Below are 25,143 nucleotides of genomic sequence, written 5' to 3' on the forward strand. Positions count from 1 at the left end.
AATTGAAAGGCTAAATGAATTCAACCACAAAATCCTAGCCTAACAATCAACAAAGATCCACCATAACATATGAAGATTACCTAAGATAATGTGAATCACATGAAATCACAAAGATTATACCATCACATGTCCAATAGGGTTTTGATCTCCATTCTTCCTATCTCCATTGATCTTGCTTGATATATTTGCTCTCAGATTTTATATGCACAAGAGCTCAACAAAGAACGGAATGTGGTTGCAAGTAGGATCGTAGTGTAGCCAAGTCCTCCAAATTGTCGATTAGGTCATTAGAATGCTTGATTAGAATGATTAGGGTTGATAATGAAGGAAGCATCTCCTTATATAGAAGACACTATATGAAATGGAGGGATAAGATTGAGAGGTGTAAAAGGAGGTCGGCTATGATTAGAGGGTAGGTAGAAGAAATAATAAAATAATGAAAGAGGTAGGTAGTGTATGAATTAAGAGATGAATAACATGTGTCATGTGTAGAAAAAGCTAATGAATTAATTAAATAAATAAAGATTTATTGAATTAATAGAAGAAGTGGGATCAATTAAATAAATAAAATATTTATTTAATTTAGGAAAAGGATAATTTAAATAAATAAATGTATTTATTTAAATGAGAAATAAGGCTAGAAGAGGATAAATGAATTAATTAAATAAATAAGGATTTATTTAATTAATAGAAGAATTAGGCTTAGATAATTAAATAAATAAAATATTTATTTAATTAGACATGACATTTTTAGGTGTCTACATTTTGCCCCTCTTTGAGACAATGCGGCTTGTCGCGTTGTTTCAAAGAAGATAAGATGAACTGATATAGAGTTGCCCCAGGATGGGAATGATATGCCCCCTCGAGAGATTGGATGAAAATGTCTGAAAAGATTGTAGACAATCTCTCGATAAGAAAGAAAGGCTAGAATGGATTGATCGGATAAAGTGAAAGAGTCACGGGATAAAGAAGACTGACTCGGGAAATGAAGGCGAGGGCTAGGGTAGGCTATAAGATAAGCCACGGGGGAAAATACATCCTCATTGTCATCCACGCATCCACAAGAGCATATTGCAGAGCGAAAATAGAGTAGGAGCAGTCAGCAGCAATGGCTTTCATGCATAGATTCGGTCGTGTTCGCCGGTTTCAGAGGCCAGCAGAGGTAAGAGAGCCGGTAAGTACCACCAAGCCTCCTCGTACTTTGACGCATTTAATTTTGTCATTAATGCATGTCGAATAGGGCAATAAATGCACTTAGACTAGGGTCCAAAAAGTGTCAAAAAACATCCAGGCACGTTTGCGTTGGTGCCAGGCGCGTCTATGTCCGCTAAGCGCGTCTGTGTCTGTGCCAGGCGCGTTTGTGTCTGGACCTGCGTTTGTGTTAAATGCGGCCGCGTCTGTGCTGTTCAGGCGCGTTTGTGCCAAGAAGGCACGTCTGTATCAAATAGGCACGTCTATGTAGAGCATAGGCACGTCTGTGTCCGGCAAGCGCGTCTATGTCAGACAGGCACGTCTGTGCAGTCTTTAAAAACGTTTGCGTCATGTAAGTGCGTTTGCGTTTAAAAAGTATGAAGTTGCATCTTCTAGGTCAAATCGGCGGTTCGGTGATGAACATACGCTGTCGATTGGATAAGCTGCTGAGAGGATACACTCAAGCAGGTCCTCTAGGAAGGCTAGGATAGATCAAGGCACTTTGTGATGAATAGTGAGTACCGAAATAGAGTACTTTGTGATGAACAGGGAGTACCCAAAGTATGAGCACCACTTTGTGATGAACAGGGAGTGCAAATGTGAGTAACACTTTGTGATGAACAGGGAGTGTCACACATGTAGTACTTTGTGATGAACAGGGAGTACCACTAGGATAGATAGCAACACTTTGTGATGAACAGTGAGTGTCACTAGGGTAGATAGCCATATGCATTTAGATAAAAAGTAGCATTTTGTGATAAACAGTGAATGCCACTATAACTGACATGATTGATTTGCTTGACTGCAGGAGTATTTGTCGATGCTGGAGTCACGGGAGAGATTCCCGTCGACACAGAGGTTGTGACCAGAGTTGTCGTTCGAGGACCGAGCTACCATCGAGGAGATGGGCTTGAGACATGTACTATATGTGCCTGAGTTTCGGGCAAACATGGGTTTGCTGACTATGCTTGTTGAGAGATGGCACTCTGAGACGTGCACATTCCATTTGCCGATGGGTGAGATGACAGTCACCCTAGAGGATGTATACAGGATTCTGTGGGTGCCGATCGATGGGGAGCTAATCCCATACGATCGAGATGGTGACAGAGAGGCATCGAGACGGGTGTTTTAGGACCCTCGATTGGAGATGAGGGTAGGACACGTGGCCTGGGATACCATGACAGCCACAGGTTTAGCATTGTCGGCGGTGATCGGAGGAGCTATCAGTGGTTTCCAGTGTCCAGACAGGGCGACACGGGGATTGGCTGTGGGCTGGGGGGGAGCACTAGAGATGTTGATGACATAGCATACCCGATATGCCTGGGGACCGTGTGTGCTGGCACACTTATACTATGAGCTGCATCAGTTTGTGTATCATGGATCAGTTGGATTGGGCTGCGGGGTGACACTATTGCAGGTTTGGGCTTACGAGCATCTGTCAGTGACGAGGCCGATACACTTCACAGGCAGGGGACATGGATGCAATTTTGTGCACCTGTATGATATGATCACGTCGCAGCCACGGATTGGTAGGTTGGAGCATTGGCGGCGGGTGCCAGATGACATTGATGAGGTCATATGGCGACCTTATCTAGGCTACGAGGAGTGGGAGGATGATGCAGTGGAGCTGCCCTACACCTTTCGGAGCAGGTACTGTAAGGAAGTTAAGTAGTGGAAACAACTTCCTACACTAACCTTGAGAGGAGGGTAATGCAAAACTTTTTCAGATCAGTTACAGAAAATAGAAATAGATATAATAGCATTCATACCACAACACAGTGATTTACATGGGGAAAACCCTTTCAGGAGAAAAAACCCACACTCCAAAAGCAGCTCAATATTTTATTCAGCAATCAAAAACAAATTACAACATACTTGCAAAGCAAGCTCTTCGTAGGAGTATCACTAATCAGAGATTCAGAGGCAACTCAATAGCCATAAGACTCTTTTTCACCCAACCTCTATCTCACACACCTCATAAATAGGAGATACAATACAGGAAACCGTCAAACGGTATTACAAAACCATGGGCTAAAACCACCCAATAAGGTGTAGCCGACCTTATCTCCCTTCTAGATGCCCTATGACATGTTAAAGCACACATCAACATGTGTCGCTTCCTTTTACAGCTCATTTATGTATCCGATACAAATTATTTTTCCTATTTCAGGAGTACAAACTTCCGGAGGCCATAACTTGAGAACTGGGTGTCCGATTGACGAACCGTTTGAAGCGCCGGAAAGCTCGTGAAGTGCTCTATCACCTCGTAACCCGCTGTGCCAGTTACGGCCACTTTTCAGGGCATTTTGGAGCCTCTAAAGCCTCCAAAATTAAGTTAAAACATTTTATCGCACCCCTCCAAGACAAAAACTTTAATATCTTCAAAACTAGCTGTGACCTTGCAACGCAACTTTACCGGAATGCTTATCTAGCCGACCAGAAGCTTTAGGGAGAGTTTCGCACCATTTTGTGCTCAAATGAAAACTTACTATAAATAGTAACCTCACATAAATGCAAGGTTGAGACACCATTTTTCCCAACAGGTACCTGATTGGGTGGATGCCCTATGTGCTGGAGAGGTAGCTGGTGGATAGGGTTGGCCGATAGTTTGGCTGGATTCAGAGGATGCCCCGGGGATCAGGCATGTATGCCTGCACCGTCAGAGATCAGGCATAGTTTGGGCTGCTACTGTCATATGATCAGGTAGTGACTCAGCTGGTGGAGATGATACCTCTTCCTTGGGACATGTGGCCTGAGATTGAGGACGCCGGGATGGATGTAGAGTATACAGCGTATTGGGCAGAGCATCCATTCCCACGGTTGACAGATCCAGGAGAGGCACTGGAGGGAGATGGTGGTGGTTAGGAGGATGATGATGGAGGAGGCGATGGGGGTAGAGGCCGATGGAGGAGGAGAGGAGTAGTGGGAGAGAGGTGAGTTGCACCTCAAAGGGAGGGTGATGAGGAGAGACTAGCTCGGGTGGTGAGGGGTCGCAGTGGATTACCCCTACAGGTACCAGCAGCACAGGGTCCCAGGCAGGTACAGAGACAGGGACAGGTGCCAGTACAGGCACAGGAGTAGGGACGGAGATAGGGACAGGTACAGAGGCATGTACAGAGATAGGTACCCATACAGGGGCAGGCACCCGCAGAGGAGGAGCCATAGGCAGAGGCAGAGGGGGCTAACCCAGAGGAGGATGAGTTGATTGAGCTTAGGGAGATCTGCCAGGGCTAGGCAAATGAGATATAGGAGCTGGAGAGGGAGAGAGATCGGCTCAAGACGAGGCTCAGAGATACTGAGCGGGAGAGCGATCAGGCGATCCAGCACTATACAGAGGCTGAGATAGCGCTGAGGGCAGGGAGACAGGCAGTAGAGGACACAAGGGCAGGATATGCATATGTCCTGCAGGCCAGAGAGGAGATAGCCTACTAGAGGGACCTCTACTATGGTGCAGTGCCAGCAGATCAGCAGGCGAGGAGCTTCCATAGACCATCGCGTACAGCGATAGCTACGGGAGGGAGTCAGAGGAGGCAGGCATCTAGTGGTGGGGTCATGGGTCCTCCACCACCACCAGATAGAGGGGACAGGCAGGGTGATCCTGGGGCGGGTCCCTCAGGGGCTCAGATTCCATCGAGGCCAGGTAGCTTCGAGGGAGGGAGTTCATCATAGCCATAGAGGGCTCCCATTGTATCAGTGTTGTACCATTCTTTTGTATGATGATGTTGACACCTTCGGGTGATTGTAGCCATATGTATTTTTGACATCATTGTATCATGACACTTATGATTATATATATGAGATTATTCATTTTTTTTTTGGAAGCTATATGCATGTGTACCTATGTGATGAGTTGTTTAATGATGTATGTTTTGTGTGATGCTTAGAATATGGATGCAAAGATGCAATGCAATATATTTTGTTCTTTTATGTTTTATATGCGTATGCATGATGCAAATGTGAATGTATGATAATGCAAATGTAAATTGTGCTAACAGGTGTTGTGTGCAGGATGTGATGCAGTTGTGATATCTATATGTATGTATGAAATGCTTATATGTGGTAATGCAGGTGCAACTTCATGAAATGCAAATGTTTTTTGGTGTGTCATTATACTCAGTCATGTGATAGCAAGCTACACGGACTCGAGAAGGACGATGGAAGTCAATCAAGAAAGGGGGATGAAAGACAGAAGATATGAAAGTGAAAGAGCTTCTTGTGTGTTATCATCATTGAGCTTTATTATGGCAAGTAGGTTATAACAATCGAGGCATTTGTTCGACCCAGAAAGTCATTGTACCTATTTGCATGGAGATAAGACAGTCACAAACAAGGAATGCCCCAGTTCACACTAGACTCATAGTGTCCTCATATCCTTGGACAAGTCATAGCATTACTAAAAGACAATCCACAGACAGCAAATACAAGTAGGTGACGATACCCCATCCTCGCCTTTCTAGTCAAAGACATCCTGGAGATAGAATCTCTAGTCAGAGACATCCCGGAAAAGCTAAAAGACATGTCACCAAGAAAAGATAAAATCAAAAGAAAACCAAGACTCGACACCAACATCCACTGTAGTCCTCAAGTTTAGTGTCTCTTGTCACTTGTATAAGTCTTATTTGATTGTGGTCATAATGTTTACTTTCACAGAAAGGATAGATAGCACTAAACCATAATGTTGTCTGAGTCTGTTGAAAGATTTGATTTGTTGAAGCCCATTGTTGCTGCTCTGTCTCATCTGAAACTGACTGAATCCATGAAACTGATACTTTATTGCGGAGAAGATGAAACTTTATTGCAGACTGGCGATGCAAATGTTGCTTTATTGCAACTTGTGCGCGAATAGACTGAAGGAAGCTGGAAGAAACTGTACTCCTCGAAACATGTGATGTTCTTAGTTCCACACCCATCACTAGATGCAGGATTTGCCTTAGCCACAGATAGGATCTGATTTATTATGGATGGAAAGGGATGTAAAGCAATATTTATTATGAATGGCTAACCAATCTTGGATAGATCAATAACAAGCCATGATGGGAATGGGTAAGTTTATTATGGATGAATAGGTTGTGAGTGTGTGCAAAGTGAAATGATGAAAGTGAATCCTGAAGGAGGGAGGAGCAATGTCTCTACGCATGGCGCTGGTGACCCAGTTTTCACCATGGTACTTGCCCAGGGCGCCACCGAAGTGGTTTTCACCATTGGAGGAAATTATTTCTCTTTACTTTTTTTGATTTTTTCAATTTTTTTTTTGTGTCACAAGGCGCCTGTTTGCCAGGTTTTCACCAAGTAACGATTTTTTTGTTTTATAATTTTTTTGTATTTTTGAATTAGGATATTCTGAAGAGCTATGTGTAAAACTTGCGAAGGTGCATGCTATTGATAGGATCCTCCAAAGGTTCACCTTCTGTAGTTGAGAGCTGATATGCACTAGATCCATATGCTACTGTAATAATGTAGGGACCAAGCCAGTTTGGTTCGAACTTGCCCTTGTTCTGTCTGTCTTGCTGATTTTTAAGATTTTCTCTAAGAACCAAGTCACCTACCTCAAATGTGTGAGGCTTTACCTTGTGATTGTAGCTGCATTGTTCCTTGACTGAATGATGTGTATCTTGAGTGACTGTCTTCCTTGATAAAGGAATTGAGATAGAATTACTAGTGTGTGGACTACACAGGCCCGTATGCGTGTCACCTGAAGAAGTTTGGGCATCACTGATAGCAAAGTCCTTCAAGGAAGCTCCATTAAAGGTTTGTGATGTATCACCAAAAGGGGATGGATGTGTGGAACAAGTGGATGAGTGATGAAGGCTTATGATTGTGAAAAGAAGTGAAAGTAGGATAGCATGATGGAGACTTAGGATCAACAAGTATGCTTTTTTACTTGAAATTGTAGAACTTTTGCCCCCAGTTATTTTGATATTAGGGGAGATCAACTCTTGCTCTTTTTGCTTCATAGGATTTTTATCCTTGACTTTGATTTTTGCAGAGTCCAGTAGCTTTTGATTTTTATTTGGACTAAAGGACTTTCCTTTATTTTTTCCTTTTAGATTTTTCTTTTCAAAGCTTGATTTTTTATCCCCAATAAGCAAGGGCTTTTGTAATTCTTGTTGATCCAAGTCTGGAAGTGGAGTGAAAATGGAATGAGTGGATGAAATGGTAAAGATATGTGAGCTCTCAAGAGGACTGGTGATACACTCAATAGATTCTTCTGTGGAACCACTCTTAGGACTATTGATATCAAGAGATGCTTGCACCACTAGAGGAGATTTGCATTCAAACTTAGTAGCCACAACACTAGGTGGTTCACACCCAATTCCTTGGCATTGCAAATTGCTTGTAGATTGTTCCTGTTGACAAAATGTGCTAGGAGATAGTGGGAGTTGATCAACATGAAAGATATACTCACCACATCCTAGGTCTTTAATCTTGAACTTTTCTTTTAGCTCTGCTTGTTTTGATGTAAAAGCTTTTAAGGATTCTGGATCAACATATGTTAATGAAGGAATAGCTTCTTGATTGACTGGTATTGTTATGTCTGATCTAGGTTGTAGATTGTTGCAATATATGAATGGATTTGGGTCAGCTTTGATAGTCACTTCAACTCCATTGTGTGGAAACTTGATGCAACGATGATATGTAGATGGGACTGCGCTCATTTCATGAATCCAAGGATGTCCTAGCAATATGTTGTATGTGAGATCTAGATCAAGTACTTGACAAACCACATCCTTTGTAACTGGCCCAACTCTGAGAGGTAAGGTGACTGTGCCTTTGGATGAACGCTCTTCATCATCATATGCTTTGATAGTAATTTTGTTTGTAGAATTCACAGCTTTGTCGGAATATCCCAATTGTTTAATAGTGCTCAATGTACAAATGTTTAGACCTGCTCCTCCATCTATCAGGACTCGTTTGATTCTATGTTTATGTATGAAGGCTTCAATGTGTAATGGTGCATTATGTGGTTGACTTACGGAGGCGTCATCGGCTTCTGTGAATGTAAGGGAGTGTGGAATGGAAAGGTATCCCACCATGGCTTGAAACTGGTCCACGTTCAGATCAGTAGGAACAACAGTTTCTCTCAAGATTTTGTCAAGAATGGATTTATGTGCGGAGGATATGCATAGGAGCTCAAGAATGGAGATGAGCACGGGTGTTTTCCCTAATTGTTCTACAAGGTCATACTCAGGCTTGGTTGATGAAGATGGGGTGTTTTTGGCTGGAGCACCTTGCAAAGTGATTTTACCTCGACAGGTTGTAACATGACATTCAGAGGTAGGTTCGGAAGAAGCTCCAATGCCTTTTAGGACAATCCTGGGTCTCCGAGTAGAATTCTCAGACGTTTTGTCTTTGATGATAATGGTAGAGACATAATTGTCCATCAAGATGTGATTGATAGTTGAATCATAGTTGTAGGATGCTCTGGTATAGTTGGTTTGATCCTCTGTGGCTTTAGCTTTTCCCTTGTCGTGCTTTGGGAATGGTTCCTTAAACATCTCATGTTCTTGATTGGATGAGTGTCCCTCAATCTCAATGTCACCTCTATCAATGAGATCTTGCCCAATATTCTTCAGTCGATGACAATTACCTGTTTTATGACCCTTGCTCTTATGAAATTCACAATACTCATCATCATTCCACCAATTTGGTTTAACCTTTGGTTCATATGGAGGAAAATCTGGCACTATGATTACCTTGTTTGCCACCAGCTTTTTGAAGACTGACTCAAGTGGTTCTCCCAATGGAGTGTACTTCCTTCGTGATCTAGAAGTTGTTTGAGTATTCACTTGATTGTTTGTAGAACTTGATCCTGAAAAGATGAATTTGGGTCGCACTGTGTTGGCATCAACAACACCATCATTGACTGTGTTCTTGTTTTTATTCCAAAATCTTGGCTTATCTTTTCCTTTAAAGTCATCTTTGTTTTCCTTGAATATCTTAATGACTCCTTGTTCAATTAGGACCTTTTATGTTGCTAAGCCCTTTTCAATGACATCCTTGAAGGTGGACAAACAAGCTTTTCTTAGATCATAACCAATGTCTTTGTTAACATTTTGTGTGAACATCTCTACCATTTGTTTTTGTGGAATTTCGCAAGAGCATCTGCTGGCTAGATTTCTCCATCTTTGTAAAAATGATGCAAAAGATTCTCCCTCTTTTTGCTTGGTGTTGCACAAAGTAGTGACTGATATGTCTATCTCTATGTTGTAGGAGAAATGTTGAATAAATGCCTTTGCTAAGTCACCCCATGACTTAATACCAGGTGGGAGTTGGGAGAACCATTCCATAGCTTGATCGCCTAAGCTTTGTGGGAATAATCTCATCTAATATGTCTCTTCTGAAGCTACTTCAATGCAAGTTGTGAAAAACTGTCTTATGTGTGCCTTAGGATCCCCTTTTCCTCTATACTTATCAAATTTAGGCGTCACAAAATGTGTAGGAAATGGAGGCATTGGAATGTTCTTGTCGAATGGATAGGGACATATGTCTCTCATTGTGTATGTTGGCTTTGGTGTATTTATGTCCTCCATTTTCTTTTGTAAGTCCCTTATTTGTTGCTCCAAATTGCTCTTAGGTGGAGATCGACTTCTTGGACCATACCCCATGTTTGAGACACCAATTTGAGGAGGAGCTTGTTGCATATATGGATGATATTGATCATACACATGTTCATATGGAGGAGGTCTATAGTGATGTGGCATATATGGAGCACTTGGTATAGATTCATGTTGAGGAACACCATATCTATTTTGCGCATGTATACCATATTCTACAGGCATGTCATGTTCCATTGTGTTGCCCCCAAATTTGACATGAGGTTTCCTTGTGTCCAAATTTTGAGCATGCCTTAGAACATCCAATTGCTTTGGTTGATCCTTAGCATTAGCATATCTGTCTGCATAAGACTTCCATACTGGTCTACGAAGGTAAGTATCATATGCTTGACCATGTGTATGTGGGACCTCTGGTTTTTTAAGCAAAGCTGATGGTGATTCAGGCACCATATATGGTCCTCTATTTCCTCCACTATTAGGTCTCCTTTGATCCATGTTGGAGTGAGTTTGTTGCAAAGGTCGGTTTTCCATTATTTGAGACATGTCAAAATCATGAGGTATCTTGGCTCCACTTTGTGCCATCATGTGTAAGAAGTATTGTCTATCCCTCCTCATTATTTCTTCAACCAATCGATTGAAATGGGGATTCATAATGGATTCTTCCACATCTGTTGAATGTATTGATAAGTTGTCCAAATTGTCATTGTGTGTAACATTGTTGTTTGTAGTGCCTGTGTTTTCAACATTTGGAATGTTTCTATAGACATCCATGTCCGGCAATGTAGTGTGATCAGTATTGAAAAATAAATCTTTGTCATACTCATAAGAACTCATGTTTGCGGACTCTTGAGCCTCTTTAGTTTCTCTCCTAGATTTTTGAAGACGGGTTTCAACCATGAACTAGGAATTAACCAAGATGTGTAAGACTAGATGAAAATGGAAAAAGTATGGAAGACCAAGAGTTGTATGGAGTGTAAATGAATCTGAGGTGTACTTGCAATTGTCCAAAGTGTAAGACCAAGTATGTATGTAGTAGAGTAGGTGTGACTTCTAAAGAGAGGATAGTTTCTCTTGATGAGGTAAGCTGACCTTGACCCTAAGTAAGACCAAATGAGACCCAAAGGTAAGAAACCTTGATGAGGGTCCACTTAGCAAAGTGTTGTTGTATGTAGTGTGTTGACAAAGTATAGTGAGGACAAGCAAGTGACCTTTTGACTCAAGTTTAGACAAATATGAATGTAAAATGAGATGTGAAGCAATGATGGACTTTGTGAGACCCAAGGACAGGTTGAATGCTAAATGAAAACCTGGAGAAACAACCTAGGAAGCTCAAGAATTCTGAAACTGATTGCTCTTGTTTGCTGGACTCTGAAATTTTCTTGCAATTTTGAACACAGATGCGCCTGTATACTGCACAGTCGCGGTTATCCAACACAGATGCTACTCTGTTTAACACAGACGCACTTCTAAAATTTTCTTGTTTATGTTTGCTGGACTATAAAATTTTTTGCAATTCTGGACACAAACGCGACTGTATACTTCATAGACGTTGTTATAAACACAGATGCTATTTTTCCCTTCACAGACGTGTTTATATGACTCAGACGCGGTTAAAACAGACACGGACACGTTTCTGTAAAATTTGTGCAATATTTTCCAATCTATGAAGTCGTTTTGTTGTGACCAAATCTGACTGTTTGACTATTTTTCGTGACAAGAGGACACAATGCTGATGAGGACTCAATGTTTGCAAGTGTTTAGACTCCAAAAGGACTCCAAGAAAAGTGTGTTGTTTGATGTAAAAATGTTTTGCATACACTTGAAGACACAAAAGACACAATGTTTTGTTGTTTGGTCTTGAATGTTTTGAATGTTTAACATAAGTCAAGTACAATTCTTATGGCTGGCCAAGACAATAGTTGTTGATCCCACATGGGGTTTTACCCCCGAGGCTACGCTATTCAGAGTGGATACTTAGATGCTTGACCTCACTGGCTCCACCCTCGGCACTCACTTCTCGAGTCAGCCAAGCATCAGTCCCCACGAAAACTCCCTGTGGTGAACTTTGTATCTCTACTAAGAACCGTATGTGTGTGGGCTGCTACCAGAGGTCCGACCTCCTGCCCCAACAACTAGAAGGATTTGGGATTCTAAAACAAAAAGGTTCTAGTAAGGGCATCCGTTCATGTGGCCATACATGCGGCACTTTCAGCTCTATAAATACAGAAGGCTCCCAGCCGGTAGGGGTTACGCCCTACAACTGATCAAATAAATTTGATCAAACGGGTTTATGGGGAGACATAGTGTCGGTATGAACTAATCAGCACACGTTATTCATAGTTTTCACCATGAATACATTTGATTATAGTGGTTCGGATAAGGTGGGTTTTCCTCGCTACCACTTGGGTCGTCCTCTTCTCACTAGTAGTCCTAATGACCACACGGGAAGACAGGCCCTCTAAAGATTAAACAAAAAGAGCCTATTGCTCAAGACACAAAAGACAATGATTCAATTTTAGTTCACCAATGGAAGTGTTTGCTAGTCTATGAAAACAAGGCACACGATAAAAATCAAAAACTCTTGCCAAGGACCTGCAACAAAGAGTTGTTAGTAGTTTGGGTTGTTTGAAATAATCACCCCTTCCTGCAAACACACAAGTTAGGTAAATTTTAAAACCCAAAAGACTTTGTGAAAATAGGGGCCTTCAACCAAACGATTTAGCTTCCAAGGCAAGCTGCACCAATTGTGTTAGCTAGATCTGAAAATGTTAGTCCAAAAATAAACCAGATCTGAAACCCTAAATGCAAAATCCGAAAACTGAATCAATAAAATTTCCAAAATTTTGAAACAGGCAATACACAGACGCGATTACCTCATACGCAGATGCGACTCCGCAATAGAAACGCGGTTCTGTGAGACACAGACGCGATTAAAAACCACAGATGCGCTTTCTGTACGCAAACGCGGGTGAAAATGACACAGACGTGTTTTAGTAACACAGACGCGCCTCCCTGGAACCATCAAAATGAAATATGACCAAAACATAGACGCAGATCCAGCTGTCTCAGACGCGCCAGAAAATAAAAAACGCGATCCGAAAGTGCGCAGACACGAAAATACCAAAAATGCTGCCGAAAATGTCTGATCTGCAACTTCAAAAACACAAGACCTGCAACAAGGAGGTTAAATGCAAAGGGACAAGAGTCCCACTGGGCGTGCCAAAATGTATATGGTGAAAATGGATAACAATAATAACAAAATTGAAAGGCTAAATGAATTCAACCACAAAATCCTAGCCTAACAATCAACAAAGATCCACCATAACATATGAAGATTACCTAAGACAATGCAAATCACATGAAATCACAAAGATTATACCAGCACATGTCCAATAGGGTTTTGATCTCCATTCTTCCTATCTCCATTGATCTTGCTTGATATATTTGCTCTCAGATTTTATATGCACAAGAGCTCAACAAAGAACGGAATGTGGTTGCAAGTAGGATCGTAGTGTAGTCAAGTCCTCCAAATTGTCGATTAGGTCATTAGAATGCTTGATTAGAATGATTAGGGTTGATAATGAAGGAAGCATCTCCTTATATAGAAGACACTATATGAAATGGAGGGATAAGATTGAGAGGTGTAAAAGGAGGTCGGCTATGATTAGAGGGTAGGTAGAAGAAATAATAAAATAATGAAAGAGGTAGGTAGTGTATGAATTAAGAGATGAATGACATGTGTCATGTGTAGAAAAAGCTAATGAATTAATTAAATAAATAAAGATTTATTTAATTAATAGAAGAAGTGAGATCAATTAAATAAATAAAATATTTATTTAATTTAGGAAAAGGATAATTTAAATAAATAAATGTATTTATTTAAATGAGAAATAAGGCTAGAAGAGGATAAATGAATTAATTAAATAAATAAGGATTTATTTAATTAATAGAAGAATTAGGCTTAGATAATTAAATAAATAAAATATTTATTTAATTAGACATGACATTTTTAGGTGTCTACACAAACCTTTACCAAGGTCTGGATAGACAATGGCCATTGGGCATGAAGATGCATCTAAGTTGATGGTGGTTGTCGTGGTTGTTGAGATGAACAGGGGGCTGAGAAGGTAGCGGCTGCTGGTTTCTGCTAATTTTTGGAACAAGAGGCAATTCGCACAAAGCTCTGCTATATTTATTGCCCGCAATGTCTTCGCTATCTGGTTGCTTTAAACAAAGGCTCGAGTTCCTCCTTTATAGAAAATTCTAGGGTTAGGGCTTCTTATTACACCAAAGAAGGACAACCTATTTTTTGGTTTTTTTTTTGCAGATTGTCGGTTCATAGGAGTATCATGAATTCAATGTTGGACCTAATCTGACGCTGAGAATGATATTGTCGATGCTTCTAAGTCTGAAATTTGAAATCTGAAAACTGAAATCTGAAATCTGAAATCTGAAATATTCCTCTTTCGCTTCCTTAGACCATAATATAGATTTTGTTGTTTATGTTTCTCTTTTTTAATTTATTAAATCAAAGTTTCTTTGTAAAAAAGGACATCAATGTGGAGTTCAATGTAAGTTTTTAAATTTTTTAAATGTAGTTTTCTATTTTCATAGTTTATCAAATAGAGTTTCTTATTTATTTTTTATTTTTTTTAATTTATATATATAATATACCCATATTGCTTTGACAATTGAAGTAATTTAAAAAAAATACTAATAGAATAACTATTTATTATTTTCAAGTGTAGAATAGAAGACTTGTAAGTTTCATGAGGTCAAAGATAGTTTATATGATACTCGATCCTATTATTTTTGTTTTTTCAAGTGTCAAAATTCTATGATTTAATTTTATAATGATCTCTCCCATTCTCTCAACCTTCTCCTTACATAATAAATCTTTAAAAAAACTTGTACTATAAAATATTAAATATAAAATTGTCATATACTATTTGACCAAATTTAAAATTATCCAAAATCTGCAGATAGAAGTTGAAACTACAATTAAAATCTTTCCCATCATAAGAACCAATATATCTCTTTGTATTCCCCATGTAATTATATATAGCTTATTCACTAGAATTCTCACATTACTTCGAAATATTCACCATGAAAATGATAAAACATATTTTTAATCTTCTCACAAGTAACATGTGTGTTGTCAAGAATAATCTGAACAATATTATAGTCTCTTTATTTCAAACTTTGTTAAAGTAGCTTTTCTATCTTCCTGTAGACTTCCTCAATTTTTATAATATATTAACTACTCCCCTTATACAAGAAAACTATAAGCATGCTTCAATATACTTTGATTCTATATAATCTAATCACTACTATCTATTATATATTTGTGTCTTTATACCTTCTACTTAAAGTTATTTATCCCTATGTTTAAGATATTGTAGCGTCCTAAAATTGCACCCCTTGCACTTTTTGACCGCATTTGAGTCTTCGCCTTAGTGTTTGTACCCCTTGGCCTAATTGAAGACTTGATTATGCTCATGCACATCATAAACATCAAAAAAATGATTTTACCCTTGTCATACACCTTAATTCTAGCCCAAAATAGGGCAGGACCATGGCATGGTACCATGATCCTCCTTAAAATGGGCCCAATTCAAACCCTTTTTCCCATTTCAAATTGAGCAAGATTTCCCTCTCCGTGTTAGCTCGTGTCTGAAAAATAGTCAATTAACCCGACAGGCAAGTATATAAAGAAGATTTCCCCTCTCATTTGAACATCCATCAATTAGAAAGAGCACACATATGACATCAAACAATCAAGCATTCAAGAGAAATTTAGCATTTCCAGTCTTCCTTCAAGCCTTGGAGTAGCAAAAAAGTCAAGATTCAAGCATTGAAGTGGAGATCTACATCATATTTCATGAAACCCTAATTGCATGTGGAAGGAAGAAAAAATTCACAAGGAGTTATAATAATTTCATTTTCAGTCATAACTCAGCATCTCCCTCAAAAGGAGAACATTTCCTTTTAAACAATTCAATTAAATTTATCTCAATTTCATGGTTAATTAGAAAATCAAGGTTTGACCTAAGTCAAGCCCCTATTCCCAGCCTATTTCCCTATCTTTTTGTGTGTAGGAAATAGGTGCCCAATTGTACTTCTTAGAATACACTACAGACACAAAGACGGAAAAACCCTTTTTGGCATGCAGAAAATTTAGGGGACGTATTGTTGTGTCACATGTAATGCCCCGCCAGGAACCCCAAGGAAAACCCACAACAAGGGTGAAATAAAAAATAAAAAAAAGTATAAACATAATAAGTGCATTAAACACAACATGCACGATAACACAAGCGGAAGACTTACACCAGAATTCCTTAAGGGTTACCAACGAAGAGTTAAAACCATAAGATAAATTCCACAATAATGATTAATCCAAAAATCCATCATTAACTAAATGATCACAAGAAACCATATACAATAATAGATTACACCATTGAAAGCTTGAAAGGATACGACATGGTTTCTCTTCAATAAGCATTTACACATATCATAAAGGAAACTGATAAATAACATCCCAAACATAGGATTACATTACTCTTTCAATACATGGCTTCTCAATATACATATAGAGATACAACTTAAACAAATACAAGGTTACAAAGGATCATGATACATTGACCACATAGGTCTTCAAATAACAATAATATCCAAACATGAGATGAAGCATGAGCCACAAACCATAGAAACACCTACGAAGCCAATCCTCGCATGAAGGCACGAATAAGAACATCCAATGGGAAGTGACACTACCATCTGACCATGTAATTCCCAAAATGGAATCACCCCACCATGCTAGGAGATAGCGAAGGACCCTCAAGCAAGAAAAAGCATGACATGGTCAATAGAACAATACGACTCCATGACAGCACAATATGACTCCGCAATATCTAGGTGACTCAACATCACAAATACACAAGTGAATTGACATCACAAATACACAATTGAATCGACATCACAAACACACAAGTGAACCTAATGAGAGAGTTTCATCGCATAGCTTATGATGGTTACCATGGTTGGCCTCCATAGGTCCCGGCCCCCATCCTAGGTTATCCTGGTAACCTTTCCTGAACCTCTGGGTCCAACTAAGTCTCATGTGGACCCTACCAGCCTTTCGTGAAGACAAGGTGATCGGTTTGCCATTCCAAGCCTTCTCACTACATTATGAGCCGTATACAAGCACTCACCTATGCGTGAGGTACAATATCTTATTTAGTGTTATGAACTATGGTCCACCTAATCAATTAATTAGATTATCAATTATTATCTGACTTTTGATGGGTTATACTGCCAACCACTTTGGGTGCAGCCCCCACTCAAAAGCCACTCTCTCAAAGGATACTAAACATACATGGTTAGTCCATGACGACCCTATGGCGGAGCAGACAGTCATAAAACCACTATCTAGAAACAAGTGGTCAAAACAAGGACATACTGACTTTTGGTTAACCATACGATAAAGACACTACATGGTTAAGATGATGAAGTCATCATATATCACATGGTCAAAGGTACCAAATATGCCACCACAGGACAACTGAACCATAGACCAGAAATAAACACATTATAACTCTTTGCAAGGAAAGCTAATTTCACTAAGCCCGCACTCAAACAATCTTTGAGAAAATCAACATCATAATCACTTGTAACATCATTGATTGAAAATTAAATAAAACACTCTTTTACGACATTCATATCTATTCAATTTCCAAATCAATATTCCATCAAGAATGAAATCCACATAAGATATTCAACCGAATAAAACATGAATTCCTAATAGGCATTTAATTCATTTCCAGAATATATCCAAATTTACCAATTTGAATCGCTAAATCATGCCTTGATTTCCATAGATAAATTTGTTAAACCACATAATAAAAATCATTAGGAAAATTACCATTTATATTTAACATAAAACCAACTATTAAAATAATTCTATTTATTCAAATAAATTCATAGCACCCAACCAGTTATACCGCGAAGGGTACAAGGTCAAGCGGGGGTCAACGCCAACCCACAATAGTGCTGTTGTTGAGGCAATCAAACACTACATGTTGGTAGTATTGTTGTCGATCGGTAGCAAGCCTACCGACTGGTAGTGTTGCTACCGCTGGTAACAGCCGCTATCGACCGGTAGCACTGCTACCAACTGGTAGTGGTCCTACTAACCAGTAGCACTGCTACCAACTGGTAGCAGTCCTACTGACCTATAGTACTTCTACTGCTGGTAGCAGCCACTACCGACTGGTAGCACTGCTACCAACCGGTAGAAGTCCTATCGACTAGTAGTACTGCTACTATGTAGCGATACTGTCGACCGGTAGTTCTGCTACCTACAAGTAGCAGACACTACCGACCTGCATGGTGGGACAAGCCCGCCACGGGAAGGTAAAGCCCACAAATAAAAACATAAACACGTGCTTCCAAAGCATTCAAAAACCAATATGCCACAAAATCGTTTAACACAAGAAAATGATTCATTCCCAGATTATTTCATAGGTACACACATAGTGCCAAGATCCAAAATTAAAAGGGATATTTACCAGTAAGGAAATTGGTGAAATAAAAACACACATGAACCCAATAGATAGCCAAATCTTGGGAAATTAGATACTAGGAAGCACACAGCAAACTAAATCTAATTCATTTATTTCAAATAGAAGAGGTAAATCAAGAAGTTGATTTTCAGGAACAAAAACATACAACAAATAGAGAAATGAACCATTTATTTCCTATAAGCAATCATATGATTTGAGATTCACAAAATCAACAACCATAGGCATTCAACATACAAGAAGCAACTGAAAAATTCAAATTTAAATTTAAAACAAGAAGAGATTATCCGACCTTGAAGCAAACTGGCAAGCAAAATAATGGAGAATCCCAAGCCTTGCAAACCCAATCAAATTCTAGCTCCTCCTTCAGAATGATTTTCCAAATTTTTCTTCCAAAAATTCTGCCTCCTCATTCCCGTTAATTTCAGGCATATATGGAAAAACATATTTCAACCTAAACTTTCTAGGTTGAATTTTTTTCCATCCAATCAAATTTAATTATTTAAAAAGTAAAAACAATCAGATTTTCTCTTTTCCAAAAATAATTCTTTTCCAACAATTAAAATGCAGAAGTCAAAAGGGAAAGGTAAAAAGGAAAAGCTTTGTTTATTTTCCAAAAATACTTTCTTTCAACATGAGCATTTAACATTTAAATGGCTAGGCAATTATTTATCTCCTTCCACAAATATATCTATGCAACTTACACAATAAAATAAGCCATTAACCATTTAATCTAGCAACTCATTAATTTAATTAAATCAATAATCTCAGAGCATAATAATTAACTAATTATGCCAACTTCAGATAGCATCATCCATTAAATTAAATAACCATTTAAATAAGCGGAAACGTGCAAAATGAAGGATGATCAAATGACGACTCATAAATGACCAAACCAAAGCACTACGACTCGCATACCAGCCAGACGAGATAGACAACCGACTGACAACACTCACACGAGTGTAACTATGGGTCAAGTTAGGGCCCAACAACTATCTCCTCCACTCTCATCGGACATATAAGGCATGCTCAGACATTTGAATCCAAGTGGAGTCGATACCCCATACCTACTCGATACTAGTACCTGCAATGTCCTACACCAAAGAATCCACACATGTATATAGACACATATACATATATATAAATAGACATAGCACGCACATCATTGAAGGAGAATCGTGATGTTCCCTGTCTCACTCGAGTGAGTGAAGGAAAATCATCCCCTCGCATCCCAATACACTTGCAAACATGCAACATATAAATAACACATCGCACATATAAGGTAAGATTGTCAGTCCATGATAATGATCCATAAAATAACATTAATCATAAGCACTAAGATTCTGCACAAAATCATACACCACAAATCTAGATAAAGCATGAAATAACATCGCATAACATCTGAATCAATATACAATAATGTTCCACTGAACAGTCAAATGAAGTCAATCAAAACATACAAATAGAGTCTAATCAAGGAGGGGTACTACATCACAGTCTCTTCTTTTTCAGGGTATTTTCACAGGGTAGATCTGAATTATCTCATATTACTCACATCCAGGTGCACGACGAAATCCTGAATCTATAGCTCATTATTTTCTAAGTTTTGTTTTCAATTTCAACACTTTACCCTAAATCAACATTTCAACTTACAAAAGAGGGTAAAACACATCATAATCAATCAATCCACTTAGTATTCGGTCCTTATCTGATTTTTGATTGAATCTAGTGAATTTCTCCCCTCTTTTGAATGTAAAGGAATTTCTTCCCCCAAAAGCGAAAATTGATTTGGTGATTTCTCCTTCTATGTTGCAAATTACCAAATCAAAATTTTCCCTTTACATTTTGGTGAACCTGACATGTCCTATGCTTACTTCTGATCATTGTTTTCAAATCTGAGTGTGTATGCAATTTAAATTTTAAATTTTCATTTACAAGTTTGATTTCCTTGCAAATTTGAAAAATTTAGCTCGGTTAACTTCATTAAAACCTTAATTTTCATTTTCAAAATTGAGCTTGTGAATTGCATAATTTGGGTTAATTGTTTCAGATATGAGTGTTATTCAATTTCAAATTTTGAAATTTTAAAAATAAGAGGTTAATTGCGAAAACCCTAATTTTCAAAAAATTTAAAATTGAGCTTGTGGGTTGTTTAAATTTTGAATTTCCCTCTTCAAATTTATTGTTAATTTCATTTCAAATTCCTAATTGCAATCTTGGATATAATTTCAAATTTAAATTTTAAAATTAAGTGGTTAATTAAAATTACCCTAATTTTTTAATTTAAATTAATCTTGTGCATTTCACACTTTTCTATTAATTACTCCAATTTTCAAAATTTCAGCATTGGCTCTAATTGTAAATTCAAATTTCAAAATTAGGAGGCTCTTTCTACAATACCCTAATTTTAAATTTAATTTATTGTGGATCATTTCATATTTAAATTTTAAAATTAAGTAGTTAATTACAAGAGCCCTAATTTTTAAATTTAAATTCAACATTTCATCTAATTTTAAAATTAAGTGGTTCTTTTTACAAGGCCCTAACTTTAAATTTTCCTTTAGATCATTTTCAATTCAATTTTTAAAAAAATTAAGAGGTTATTTTTAGCCCTAATTTTAAATTTGAATTTCTATCTCCTTGTAGGTAATTTTAATTTTAAATTAAGAGGTTATTTTTACGTAATCCTAATTATAAAATTAAATTTCCTAGAGGATTGCATCACAATTATTCAATATCTTTGCAAACAATTTGTTCATCATTTTTTCGAGAATTTTGCATTATTCAATTATTTGCAACTTGGATTTCGAAATTCAAATTTCAAATTTTCAATTTCCCTCTCTTAGTGCATGAGTTTTACTACTATTAGTCCAACCTACAATATCCCCATGAGAAGAAGTTGTATAATTAAGGCTTCCTAAGGCTTAATTACTGAGGAGATGGACCATAATTTGGATCTTTTTTAATGAGGCTATTGGTGGTTCTTCCAATCCTACAAATATCCCTACTTATCCTCATTCTTTAGATAATTCTCATGATGTGGAGGAATCACTAACTAGGGTTCCATTGACCAATTCGAGAAGATTGACAATCAATTTGAAAATCTTCAACAATGGATGAGTCAACAATACCTGGAAAGTGAAGCTCTCCCATTGATTCAAGGATTGAAAATAATGGTTCAAAGTGATAAACTTGGTGTTGATATCTTGCGTGGTATTTCTCATATTTTTTATTCTAATACTATGCCCATGAAGAGTTGTGTTGAAGCCCTAGGTTATACAGAATCTCCCAGTCAAGTTAATCATTCCATTCCTTTGACTACTCCATAGCTAGTATTCTCACATTCACATCCCACGAATGTTAGTCAAGGGGGAAACTCATCTTCTTTCATTCCTCCTACCATGAGTCTTCCATTTGTTACCCAATCTTCTCCTATACCTATGAATGTTAGTCAAGGGGAAAAATCCTCTTCTTTCATTCCTCCTACCATGAGTCTTCCATTTGTTGTATGCAATCTTCTCCTATACATACAAATGTTAGTCAAGGGGACAACTCATCTTCTTTCATTCCTCCCACCATGAGTCTTCTATTTGTTACCCAATCCTCTCCTATACCTACCTATCATAATGTTCCACCTCCTTATTCTCAACCCTCGTTTTCCTATAACAATATTCCTCCTTATTCTAAACCCCTTCCTTCATTTTAAAATGTTACCCCTTCCTTAATTTAACAATGTTAACCTCCTTCTCAATCCAACATGTCAAATTTCAATCCTTCTACTTAAGCTACCATCAATAGTCTAGCTCAAATGGTGTCTTCCTTACAACAATAAATAGCTTCTATGAATCAATCTAAGTATAATGTGCCCACATTTGATGTAGCGAGCCCATTTTTTAATGATATTGTCCGAGTTGTCCCTCCTAAACATGTGGAAGTCTCTCAATTGGAACTCTATATTGGAAAAGGTGATCCCTTGACCCATGTTAAAATAGTTCAAACTTTGTGTAGTGACTTTTCTCATGACCAAACATTATTGGCTAAATTGTTTACTAGAACATTAAGGGATAAAGATTTTCAATGGTATTGTTATTTTCCTCCTTATTCTATTACTTCTTTTCAACAATTGGCTAATGATTTTATTCAATAATTTTACAATAATATTGGTCCTAAGATCACTTTGACTTATTTGATGCATTGTAAGAACGGTGTGAAAGAAAAAATTGATTTTATTAGTAGATATAAGCATTTGTATTCTCAAATTTCTTTTCCTGGGCCTAATCAAGACATTCAAAAAATTTTATTGCTAATTTACGAAAAGATATTAGAGATAAACTTCTCTTTTATGAGTTTACTTCCTTTACGCAGTACTTCACAACTATCATTTTACCATGAGTCAATTGGAACAATCGTCCTCTTCAATGGCTCTAAGGATAAGGGTGAAAGTTCTCAACAACCTTTTGCAAAGTTCAAATTGAATAAGGGATTCATCAAATTCAATGTCAACAACAACACTCAAGTGGTAGCCACAAGTGTACCTCTTTTATCCAAATACTTTAGAAAAGAATTCACTCCTCTTAATGAATCTTTGCATGGTACTATATCTCAATTGTTACAAAGGAATATGTTGAAACTTCCCCCTATCAAACCAATTGATCCATCTAATACATTGTCACCTTACTTTGATTCTAAATCCTTTTGCCAACACCATCATCAACAGTCGTGACACTAAAAAGTGTTACTCTTTGAGAAGTAAGATTTAAGACTTGATTGATAACAATATACCATTTATGTGGCTAGTGTGAATGATAAAGGAAACAAATCAGTAGCTCCTCCTAATCAAAACCTTCAAATTTTTACTGATCTTTTACCTTCCCACTCCACTAATGTGATTGAGACTGGTCACCTTTCCTTCTCTCCCAATGATTTTGGTCTTGAATCTAATAATATGGTGAACCTTATAGATCAAAAAGAACCTCTTAAGGACTTGTGCATTACATTTGATCCTAGTGAGACCATTGAAGCACCTGATGGCCCAATTTACATCACTATGAAAATCAAAGGCATACCTTCTCTAGGAGTGCTTATTCATCCCTCTTGCATGTTTAATGTGATAAATGAATAATTTCTTTATACTTTTCAATTGCATCAAGTGATATATGATGATAGTGATGTGGTAGTTAAAGTTTTTGATGTCTTCTCTTGTCCTGCTATTGGTTCTATCACACATCCTATTGATGTTAGCACTAAATGCTTAGATGTTAAATTTTCTATCATTGCTACATCTGATCAATTTCGTGTGAAGTTAGGACATCTTTGGCTCTCTTCCATGAAAGCAGTCGCTTCTACTATTCATAATGTTTGAAATTTCCTCATAATGATGAAATCATAACTGCTAATCATAGCATATATCAACCTACAGTGAGACATGGAGATGTTTGTCTTGATTATTTTTGGTTTGAACAATTCCAACCTCTTCAACCTAGAAGTGATGCTCTCTTAAAATCATATCAAAAATTGAAAAATGAGATCTGATTTTATCATTGAGTAAACTCGGAAAGCCAAGACTTAGCCTTCATCTTGATGATCATATACCTCATCTTGAGGACAAGATTATTCTTCCTCCTAAGGAAAGAAATAATATTCTTCCCAAAGAGAAATCTATTTCTTCTCCTAAGGTTAAGAGTATCTTTCCTCCTAAGGAAATCAATATTCTTTTTCCCAAGGAAGAATCTATTCCTTCTCCTAAGGATGAGTCTACTATTCCTCCCAAGTATCAAGCTATTTCTCCTAAAGGTATACATATTCCTCCTCCTCATGAAGGACCCGGTCTCCTTCCTACACCTCCTACTCCTACTTTATATGGTGTGGTTCCACCTTCTACATCTTATGAAGGGAAGCAATTGACCTCTCCTATTGTTCAACCTAGAAGACCTCAACCTATTCATCCTTCCTTAAAAGAAAAAAACAAGCCTATACCTGATGAACCTAAACCTTCACAACCTTTAACTAAAACTAAACAAAACCGTTGTGTGAGAGAACACCGATAGAGACGTCGTGCTAGAGATTGTGGACTTACTTCCCAAACCATTTCTTTTCCCAAGACACCTACGTTGACATAATTCCATTTTCTTATAATGAGGATGTTCAACTTAATTCTCCAAGAAGAAAAATGCTTAAGACAAATGATGGTTTAAGTTCTATTCCTATTATATTTCCTACTTTTATTAATCTCGATGAAGAAATAGGTGAAAATATTTTTAATGATGAAAATGTTGATCCTAATATTTCTGATGATGAATATAAATATGTTAATGCTGACAATGATTTATCTAAACAATTTTCAAAAAGCATTAATCCTAGCTCCTAGTAACAGACAAAGTGACTCATCATTAGAGCATGACCCTTGTTTGGAACTTGTGATAGCTCCATCTACTATGCTCGATGTCTCTCCTCTTTCATGTTTTCTACCTTCCTAAAATAATGATGAGCAAGATCAGGAGGCGGATGATGTGCTTTATTAGCTTCATTAGCACTATAGATTCTCTTTGTTTTCTCTTTCTTTTTTGTGACCTTCTTCTATTTGTCTCTCCATTCTTCTATTTGTTGTCTCTAGTGTTTTCTACTTGAGGATGATGCAAAGTGTTGAGATCTCTTTTGGTCTCTCCCATGTTGACTCAAAAGATACATGTGATCCCTTCTTCCATTGTGGTTTCCTTTATTTGGGGGATAAGGACAATTCTATGCATAATATATATACATAATATACATGAACTATCATAAAAAGTATACTGACTCCAAATTTAGGTGAAATCACCCTG

The 25,143-nt window shown here is 37.8% G+C and overlaps 1 protein-coding gene across 1 annotated transcript in view; it reads left to right on the forward strand.

The window, feature by feature from the left end:
- The first annotated feature begins 1,108 nt into the window (after window positions 1-1,108).
- The window catches only part of LOC131067601 (cAMP-dependent protein kinase type 1-like), a 52,074-nt gene continuing 28,039 nt past the window's right edge, over window positions 1,109-25,143 (forward strand). The window contains exon 1 of the mRNA XM_059220430.1: window positions 1,109-1,162. Within this exon, the coding sequence (XP_059076413.1) occupies window positions 1,109-1,162 (54 nt within the window). The remainder of the gene's footprint in view (window positions 1,163-25,143) is intronic.

The sequence above is a fragment of the Cryptomeria japonica genome, chromosome 5 (genome assembly GCF_030272615.1).
Source record: "Cryptomeria japonica chromosome 5, Sugi_1.0, whole genome shotgun sequence".
In the NCBI taxonomy this organism is placed as follows: domain Eukaryota; kingdom Viridiplantae; phylum Streptophyta; class Pinopsida; order Cupressales; family Cupressaceae; genus Cryptomeria; species Cryptomeria japonica.